Source organism: Astyanax mexicanus, chromosome 23 (assembly GCF_023375975.1).
Source record: "Astyanax mexicanus isolate ESR-SI-001 chromosome 23, AstMex3_surface, whole genome shotgun sequence".
In the NCBI taxonomy this organism is placed as follows: domain Eukaryota; kingdom Metazoa; phylum Chordata; class Actinopteri; order Characiformes; family Acestrorhamphidae; genus Astyanax; species Astyanax mexicanus.
Window position 1 is genome coordinate 4960948 of NC_064430.1, and position 10947 is coordinate 4971894.

Consider the following 10947-nt stretch of genomic DNA (forward strand, 5'->3'; position numbering starts at 1 on the left):
TTCCACCGAATGGGTGCTCTTTGCTTGTTGTAACTCTTCCAAATTAAAGTTTTTTTAAATCTTTTTTTCAACTCTGAGTCTAATAACACATATATTTAAGTATTTAAAACATGTACTGGTCAAAAGGTTATTTTTACATCGTTAAACCAACGTTGAATCAACATTTAATGTTCAATGGTTGTGCAAACTTTGAAATTTTAATTTTGAATCAACATAATTTCCTCAACCTTCTGCCTTTTGAATCAGCATTTTACATTTTATCACCATATAATTTCTAAAAACAGCTGGATGGAAAATAAAAATTGTTTTACTTCTATTTGCAGTAACTGCTTTTTAATTTAACACCAATTCTTCACCATACCTGCGGGTGTTTATGTTCTATTAGTTTTACTGTTTTAGTGTTTTTTAAGATCAGATGTTCAGTAATCAGATTGGTAGTGGTGATGGGTAAATTTTTTTGGTACCACTTTAAAATAAGACTACCTTTATAAAGGGTTTATGAATGGCTCACAATTAGTCTATTAATGGCTACTAATTAGGTTGTAAATGCCTTAAAAATCATGAATAATTAGTTACAACACAAAGGTAGAAAGGGCAACAATGACCTGTTGTTTGCCAAATAGTGAACTATATTACACAGCCATCTATATTGTTGCCCTTTCTATGTATGTGTTATAACTATATTCAATAAAAGTAGTTTTATTTTAAAGTGGTACCCTTTTTTCTAGTCAGATTTACTGCAGTGATGTAAGCTTATTGTTTAAACTCAGTTAACTAGAGGATTTTCTCATTTTAGTGAACTATGGTTTATTAAAGGTTGAAGGTATGATGTTGATTCAACGTTGATTTAGCGATAAAATCAACGTGATCATCGTTGATTTTTCTCAGTCCTGTTACCAAAACTCATGTGACATTTAAAAAACATGTTTAAAAGCAAGTCCACTAATTCCTTTGATGTTCTCTCAAGAAAGTCTTAGTCTTGAAAATTGTAAAGAAATGGTTGACTGCATGTTCAAACAATTGATATTTATGACAAAAAAAAAGAATTCCTGTTACTGGAACTCACTCCTGTTACTGAAACTCACTCCTGTTACTGGCATGTTTTGGGTAACAGGACTGAAAGTAACAAGACAAGAGATTTTAGCATAGAATTAGCAAAAACATGAAAAAACAGCTAAATGGTGGCTATGAGGACACTGAGCACATTCTAGTGATTTTCCCAAAATGTGTATTTTAAAACTAAACAAATAAAATCTAAGAATTAATTTAGGTAACAGGACAGAGTGTTGAAATTGAGATATTCGATACTGTTCCTCGTTTTTGGATTAAACAATCAGATTTGTATCTGTTTTATATGTGTCTCATTTAAAACAAAACATTTTGAGTGACAAAATTTGCATATATTTTAAATATGTTTTTCAAAAGTGGTTATGGGTCAGATGCAGAAAATAATATATCATATGTTTGTAAGCTCGCTAGTTAACCAGCTTTTGACCAGTATTTTGTTTGCTGCAATTGATTTTGGTTATATCTGCTAATGCTGGCCAACCACTGTGGTGTTGATTGCAGTGTGATGTCCACTGGCAGAAATAGACAATTTGACAACATCTTTTTGTTTTATTTGGCCAAATTTAGATGGGAGTAACTGTGCAGTGAGTCAAAACTACATGTATGAGCAAAACATAGAATCTGAGTAACTGAGACCTACTTTTATTTTATTTTACCCTTTTTCATCTTCAGAAAGGCCTCAAAACATATCACTGCTGTCCAATGTGTCTCTACATATCTGATTTTTTTGGGTGTTTTTGAGTTTTCTTTTGCTGCAAATAGATGAATAGAAATGCTCCAAAATTACTTTGAAAACTCCTATTTTACATGAACTTCCATTGAGAGTTAAGAAATATCCCCCCCATTTTTGGAGATACGTGATTTTCCATTGGGCAGCTATGATGTAAGGTGTACTGGTGTCCAATGGCTGGAATAGACAATTTGATGCACCTTTTTGGTTAATTTGGTCACATTTGGACAGTCTTTAGAGAGCCTTTCCTTTGAGAGAATTTACTTTGAGTTTCGATTCTTGATATTTTACATGAACTTCCATTCAGAGTTAAGGCATATTCTCACCAATTTTGGAGATATATGGTTTTCCATTGGGCAGCTATGATGTACAGTTGGATTAAGGTGGACTGGTGTCCAATTGCTGGAATAAACAATTTGACGACACCTTTTTGGTTAATTTGGCCAAATTTGGACAGTTTTGAGAGCCTTTAGAGAGCCTTTGCTTTGAGAGAATTTGCTTTGAGTTTCGATTCTAGTGCTTCAAGAACTTTTTCATCTTCAAAAAGGCCTGGTGTCCTCTGGCAGTAATAGACAATTTGCAGACACCTTTTTGGTTTATTTGGCCAAATTTGGACAGTTTTTTTTGTGGAGAGAGTCAAAACTTTAAGCAAAATTTAGAATCAGAGTAACTGAGACCTAATTTAATTTTTTTATTTATTTATTTTATTCTACCCTTCAAGCTCTCTAATGTTCCTGTTGCCCACTGTTAGGCCTAGTATTCAGTGTGTGTAATATCGTAACCCATGAATCATGATTCATGCCAATTCTTGCCCATTTACAGCCCTACAGACTTTGATTTGAGTTTCGATTCTAGTGCTTCAAGAACTTTTTCATCTTCAAAAAGGCCTCAAAACAAATCCTTACTGTCCAATGTATCTTTATGTACCTGATTTTTTGGCGTTTTTGAGTTTTCTCAATTATTTGAGCTCTTTTTCTGAAAATAGATGATTATAAATGCTCCAAAATTACTTTAAAAACTCCTATTTTACATTAACTTCCATTCAATGGCAGAGTTAAGGAATATTTTAACCAATTTTGGTGATACATGGTTTTCCATTGGACAACCATGATGTATGGTTGGCTTAAGGTGGACTGGTGTCCTCTGGCAGTAATAGACAATTTGACGACACCTTATTTGGCCACATTTGGACAGTGTAGATTGTGTAGAGAGTCAAAACTATGAGCAAAATTTAGAATCTGAGTAACTGAGACTTATTTTTATTTATTTATTCATTCAATGAATGTTCCAGTTGCCCACTGTTAGGCCTAGTATTTAGTGTGTGTGTGTGTGTGTGTGTGTGTGTGCGTGTGTGTGTGTGTGTGTGTTTTAGTGTCGCACGTTGAGCTGAGTAGTATTAATACACTTTACAATGCAAGAGAGAAGCATTGTTGTAGTGCTGCAGGAAAAACGCTGAATTGTTGAGGGAAAGTGTTTACACTGCACTCTCTTCTATGAGTGTGTGTCAAAGTGTGTGTGTGTGTGTGTGTGTGTAATACTTTTAACACTGTGTGTGTGTGTGTGTGTGTTTGTTCATGTATACATTGAATGGTTTATGGAATATGCCCCACTGCCTGTAAATGTTTTGTATGCCGCACTCGTGCATGTGTGTATTTGTGTGTGTGTATTTGTGTGTGTGTGTGTGTGTGTGTGTGTGTTTGTTTGCTCATCCTGGTGACTGGGTTCTGTGAAAGCACAGTGTCCTGTATGTGTTGTGCTGCTGTGTTGCTGTGTTTAGCATATCAATGCAGAGAGAGGCTGCGGAGAGACCGGCCGAAGCGGAATGAGCCTTCTAGTACTCCCTTATTCTCCTAAGCCGCTGTATTTAAGGGGCATTTATGTGCCCACCATGAGCTGAAATGAGCATCTTTACTAAGGTCCCCGGACTAGTCCAACAAACCAGGTACGTCGGTGCACACACCTGTTCTTAAGCGGCACCATACTTTTTTGTGGTGTACAAAATTATCAATATATCGAAGTATCGCTATATTTTGTTTTGTGATACTGTACCATCATTAGTTAACACTGTAAAAATTGGTGTCAGAAGTGGTTCATAGTGGTTAGTGTTGTGTTTTTAACCCCGCCCACTAGATAGCAGGGTTGTACTATGTCATAAGATCCGACTGATATGACTGGATAAAAACGAAACATATATATGTATTATCTTGCATTCAATATCGCAATATACGGAAACGCCAAGTTCTTGGCATCTTACAGCCCTACAGACTTTGCTTTGAGTATCGAATCTAGAGCTTAGAGAATATTTTCATTTTCAAAAAGGCTTCAAAACATACCGCTGCTGTCCAGTTTATCTGCATGTATGGGATTTTTGTTTGTTTTAACGATTGTTTGAATAGAAATGGTCTGAAATGACTTTGAAAACTTTTAACTTTTTTTAACTTTAACCAATTTTAAATATATATATTTAAATTTTTAAATATAATTTTTATTCTTCAAAATACAGACAACATTTCTCCCAAACTCCATAAAAAAATATTGTCATTTAAAGCATTTATTTGCAGAAAATGAGAAATGGCTGAAATAACAAAAAAGACTCAGAGCTTTCAGACCTCATATAATGCAAAAAGAAAACAAGTTCATATTCATAAAGTTCAGAGTTCAGAAATCAATTTTTGGTGGAATAACCCTGTTTTTTAATCACAGTTATTTGATGCATCTTGTTCTCCTCCACCAGTCTTACACACTGATTTTGGACACGTTTATGCCTTTACTCCTGGTGCAAAAAGTCAAGCAGTTCAGTTCATTATATTCCAGAGGTTTTTCTTTGGTAAAATCAAAGAAACTCATAATTTTTAAGTGGTCTCTTATTTTTGTCAGAGCTGTATATACTTTACTACCTAACTGCCTCATATATACAGTATATTATTCTGTGTGAATCTGTGAATTTGCTGTGTATTATTGGTGGGTATAACTGCGCTCTGGTGGTGATTTGTGTTTGACAGCAAGCTGGGGTCTGTGCTCCAACGTGCCTTTTACGGGTCCAGCGGGAGGGTGAGTCTTTCTCTGTATTTTTACGGACAAAAAAACATATTTGTGGGGTTCTGGTGCTTGGTGTGTTGTTTGTGATCATCACATCGTTTTTGTTGACCTCAGTATTATTGGGTTTACTTGATGAAAAGAGCCCATTGTAGTGATTGACATTGTTTTTTTTTTTATTTATGTCTGATATTTAGACATTTTATATTCCAAGTCCCTTGTCTGAATATTCTTAATACTTAAAAGTAACTCTGACCACACTTAGAAAGACTTTGTTTGCATCTCAGGTAATTCAGTTATGCAGACACTCCAAAAAGAAGTGAATAAATGAATGAAATTTCTGTAAATCTACGTTTTTCTACATCAGGTGACCCTTTTCGAGCAAAGGAACTTTGCCGGCAGACGGCTGGACCTGAGCTCGGACTGTCAGAAACTGAGTGACAAGAACTTCCCTGAAAGATGCAACTCCGTGCAGGTGGAGAGTGGAGCGTAAGTACACAAAAACACACTCACACACACACACACACACACACACACATATATAAAAAACATATAGAAATAAACACACATATAAATATACAGTATATCGTCGCTGTCCAATGAAAAACAAGTATCTCCAAAACAGCCACTTTCAATGGAAGTCTATGTAAAAAGAGTTTTTTTTTTTACGCTCATCAAGAAATGTTGGCACAGTGTAAGGGACAGCTTGTCTGTTCAAATGATGTAGTAAACTAAACATTACTTGCTTTTCATTGGACAGTGATGATATACACTCTTTATGCATTCATTGTTGTCCTTCTCTGATCACTACCATGATTTTAATCTTAAATTTTGCTTAATCTCGGCCTAAAAAAAGCAAATATATCACAAATAATGATGTATATTTAGCCAAAGATTTAAGCTAATCGGTGCTTAAATCAGACTTATTTAAATAGATGCATTATATTCTAAACAACTCTAAACAAATCAATGCTGTCCATTGTATCTCCATGTATCTGATGTTTTTGTCCATTTCTGATGTTTTTAGATTGTTTGAGGTCTTTTGCTGTGAAGAGATGAATAGAAAGGGTCTGAAATGACTTTCAGAACTCCTATTTTAAATGAACTTCTATTCAGAGATAAGGAATATTCTCGCCAGTTTTGGAGATACATGTTTTTTACTGGACAGAATAATCCTAAATGAATCATCATTTCCTTTGGGAGAAATACATTATTCGCTATTGCTTTTTTTTTTTTTTTTTTTTTTTCTTTATTCATGAAGGCACTTTAAATAAAAACAATAAATGCTGGAAATTGGGGATGAGCTGGGATGGTGATCATAATCAAACATCCTGAACTCAATTAAACAAATTCTCCTCTTGATGCTGAATAAAAACAAACCCACGCAGCAATCTTCAATCCAAAATCTATTTGAATGCCGTTCCTTTTTTTTTTTTGTCATTCTTAAGCAATGACTGTGCAGGTGCTCCACATACTTTTGCCCATATAGTGTATTATATATTATAATATTATGTATTATACTATTTTTGGGGGGTGGGGGGTATTGTGTAAGTGTTCTAGTTAAAATAATAAAAATAATGTTTTTTTTTGTGAACAGCTGGGTGGGCTACGAACATGACAACTTCCGGGGGCGGCAGTACTTGTGGGACATGTCCGACAGGGGCGAGTATACCTGCACAGAAAAGTGGTGCGCCCAGGCCGACCGTGTCTCCTCTGTACGCGCTGTGAGACAGGTAAGACAAATACATACATATACATTACTCCATTTAAAATGCTGTATAGGCCTTTATAGGCCAAATCAACGGTCATGCTGCCTTAGCCTCAGCAGCCGGAGTCCGAGAGAGAGCACAATCAGCCATGCTGCTCTCTCAAGGTGGGTTAATAGATGGAGCGCTTTCTCTCTCTCTCTCTCTCTCTCTCTCTCTCTCTCTCTCTCTCTTTGTCTCTCTGCTCTCATCACTCCTAGTGCAATGTCGGTCAGCACAGGTGTCTGTTAGCTGATGTATCAGAGCTGGTGATCCAGCGCTTTCCTCTGACTGCTTTGTGATGCTATTCAGTGATCCTTCATTGACAGTGGTAGTTGTAAAAGAGGCGGAGTCTGGTTTTACTTGTATAAGAGGAGGGAGAAAATGGGAAAAAATTTGGAAAAATGTCGCTTTTTAAAATTAATGGTAGAAAACCATTTAACACAAACACAAAAAAACACATTTTTAGAATAAATCATATACCACTAAATAAAACCCTGATTAAATTTTATATTGGTCCCAAACCTTTCAGATTTTCTTAGTTTTAATGCCTTAGCCTCAGCAGCCGGAGTCCGAGAGAGAGAGCACAATCAGCCATGCTGATGCGACATTTGGAAAAGATGCGAGTCTGGGTTTACATGTATCAGAGGAGGGAAAAAATGGTACATAATTTATTCTGCTTTTAATATAAAAGAAATAAAAGAAAAATGTTTGCTTTCTGTTGTGTTAAATGGTTTTCTACAATGTATTTTAAAAAGTGACAAATAAAAAATGAGAAATAATTGTAGAAAAGCATTTAACACAAACACACACAAAAACATTTTTCTTTTATTTCTTTTATATTAAAAGCAGAATAATAAATCATATATCACTGAAAAAAACACTGAATAAAAGCAGAATACTTCTATATTATATATAGTAATTCCATACCAGTGAATAAAACACTATTTAATTTAAATATTGGTCCCAAACCTTTTAGATTTTCTTAGTTTTAATGTACAGTGAGGCATTAACAAACTATGTCAAGTACTTTTCTGCCATTTTTAACAAAATAAAATTTTTAATGTCTTCTACTTCTAAAAAAGTAACTAACGAGGGAACTCCTGATCCCCACAGGACACTAATCCCCCCCGGGCCCAGCTGTTTGAAAGGCCAGGTTTCTCCGGGAAAAGGGTCGAGCTTCAGGATGATATCCCCAACCTGATGACCAGATACAGCCTCAACAGAGCCGCGTCAATCAGAGTGATGGGCGGAGCGTGAGTATTCCTACGTTGCACAATATACGTATATATATATATATATATATATATATATATATATATATATATATATATATATATATATATATATATATATATATATATACATATATATAATATAATATATATGTATATATATATATATATATATATATATATATATATCAGACATTTGTAGGTATGTGTTTGAGTAAAATGAACATTGATATTTTGTTTTATAAACTACTGACAAAATTTCTACTAAATTTTTAATACAATACTATAATTTAGCGCATTTACTTGAAGAAAATAAGAAATGGTGATTGTAACAAATTGTAATTTAGAAACAACAGTACAAATGTTTTAATATTTAGTGCAATAACCCTGATTTTTAAGCACAGCTTTCATGATTCTTGGCATGTTCTCCTCCACCAGTGTTACACACTGCTTTTGGAAATTTCTGTGCATGCCTGAAAGGGTTAAAATAAATACTATAAGTCTTTCTGACTCTTATTTAAACTTGCATAATAATTTTATGTATTTGTGTGTGTGTGTGTGTGTGTGTGTGTGTGTGTGTGTGTGTGTGTGTGTAGCTGGGTGGTGTATCAGGAGCCCAACTACAGAGGAGCACACTACATCCTGGAGAGGAAAGACTACAATAACTACTCAGACTGGGGAGCTCAGAGCAGCACTGTGGGCTCCATGCGTAAGATCCGTTTCAGCTGAACTCCTGTAAAAACCCTCTACAGAACCAGAACCTGAACCTGAGAACCTGAGAAACTGAACCAGAACCTGAACCAGAACCTGAGAAACTGAGAACCTCCTCCCGCTGACCTTTTTACACTCAACAAGCTACTCACATTCAAACAGAAACAATATTTTTACTAATAAACGACTGAAAAAGACAAAATCCTACTGTTCTGTTAGTTATTTTCATCCATAATGTAAAACCATACACTGGAAAAAATATATTGTATATTATATAAAATGATAGAAATTGAGATATATTTGCTTATACTAAGGAAAACAACCTGCCAATGGGGTAAGCTCATTTTTTGTAAGATTTATTAAAATAAGCAATCTTGAAAGTCTTAAAATGAGTGAAGTAAAACTTAAATTAAGCAAAAATCACTGATTTTGTGGCTTAAATTTAGACATTAGAATCAGAATATCATCTTGTGCTTATTTTGAGTTCAGATTAATTCTAAGCAAGACTTAAAATAAGCAAATAATCTTACACTTAGAATGCTTAGTAGGACATTTAATGATAATTTCCACTCGTGCATACACTGCAAAAATCTAAATCTTAGCAAGTGAAATTATTAAATTTCAAGGAACTAAGCTTATTTTTTTCTTCAAGCATTGTGTGAGTGTGAAATTATTTTTAATATTTTAGGAATTAAATAATCCTAATCATTCTTACTTAGAATTCTCACCTTAGTTTAAGTAATTTGACTCAAAATACAAATTTGACACCAAAAAATCAGCAGTCCATTTAGTGATGCTTGTTTGCAATTTAATCTAAAAAACATTAGATTTTTGATTGATTTAAGTCTTATTTTATTCATTTTGACATTGAGGTTGCTTTATTTTTTTAAGAAAAGACAATTACTCGCCCTATTGGCAGATTTTGTCTCAAATTTAAATATATTTTGTCTATTTTTTTTTTGCCAAAATTGAAAAATGAAAAATGTTAGGGATTTTTGCTTGATTTAAGTCTTTCTTCTCTCAATTGTTGAGACTTAATTGTACTTAATTGTACTGAAAGAAAACTTTGTCACCCCATTTACTGTTTTTTTTTTGTTTGTTTTTGCTTAATACAAGATATATATTTATTTGATTTTTTGTAGTGAGCTTAACCACTAATCCTGGATCTGTCTTTAATAATATTACATTACATTACATTTGGCAGACGCTTTTGTCCAAAGCGACTTACAATAGTCAAGTACAATGTAAAATAAGTTTAAAGGTAAAACATCTTTGGATAGGGATAAATGGAGGTCAAAGGGGAATAATAGGATAGAGGAGTGAAGGAGGGGAAGAAGGAAATGAGGTTAGAAGTAGTTAGTGTGTTAGAGGTGTTAAGAGAGTAAGTGCTCTTTGAAGAGCTCTGTCTTCAGGAGTCTCTTAAAGATAGTGAGAGATTCTCCTGATCTCCAATAATACCAATAATAATTGGTACTACTACTACTAATAATAATCATTGACAATAAAGAGAACACTTTTCAATCATAAATTTAAGATTTACCCAAATCCTCTGATTTATAAAAAAAAAATCAAATAATTATTTCACATATACATCTCTGGAAAAAAAGAGACCACTTAAAAATGATGAGTATCTTTGATTTTACCTAATTAAAAAAACTCTGGAATATAATCAAGAGGAAGATGGATGATCACAAGCCATCAAACCAAACTGAACTGCTTGAATTTTTGCACCAGGAGTAAAGCAGCATAAAATTATCCAAAAGCAGTGTGTAAGACTGGTGGAGGAGAACAAGATGCCAAGATGCATGAAAACTGTTAATAAAAAACAGGGTTATTCCACTAAATATTGATTTCTGAACTCCTAAAATGTAGGAATATGAACTTATTTAATCCACTTCTCATTTTCTGCAAATAAATGCTCTAAATGACAATATTTCTATTTGGAATTTGGGAGAAATGTTTCTATAGTTTATAGAATAAAACAAGAATGTTAATTCTAATCTGAGGTCTGTTCACTGTAAAGTGGCAAGTCCTCCCCCAGAGCTGCAATAATAATAATAGAGGCATCAGCTGGCACTGACCCATATCTCAGCACCAGTGTCTGTGACAGAGACGTAGCCCGGTGTCATTGGCCCGACAGGAGGAGAGCAACTGCTGCTCCCACGACCCTCAGAAATACCCTTTACCCAGTCCTCCCAACTCCCCGACCCGACCCGGAGCTAAAGCTGCTGGAATTCCTCACCGTACCTCCTCGCGTGCACACAGAGATCTACAGCTGTGCTGCAGAGTTTACACCACCGGGGCTTTAAGCTCTTCAAGCACTGCTCTAGGTCACAGGGTGAACCTGGCACAGTTATACCCCCAACACCAACGTCCCTCAACAACTGATACTGGCCCCCGGGGCTTCAGTTCAGACTAATGC

At 34.7% G+C, this 10947-nt stretch overlaps 1 protein-coding gene across 1 annotated transcript; it reads left to right on the forward strand.

Moving 5' to 3' along the window:
* The first annotated feature begins 3666 nt into the window (after positions 1–3666).
* crybgx (crystallin beta gamma X) lies at positions 3667–8722 on the forward strand. The gene is given in 6 exon segments (NM_001320206.2): positions 3667–3740; positions 4801–4849; positions 5202–5323; positions 6432–6567; positions 7696–7835; positions 8411–8722. Coding segments are annotated over 6 exon segments (624 nt in total). The 5' UTR covers positions 3667–3696; the 3' UTR covers positions 8544–8722.
* The last annotated feature ends 2225 nt before the right edge of the window (positions 8723–10947 follow it).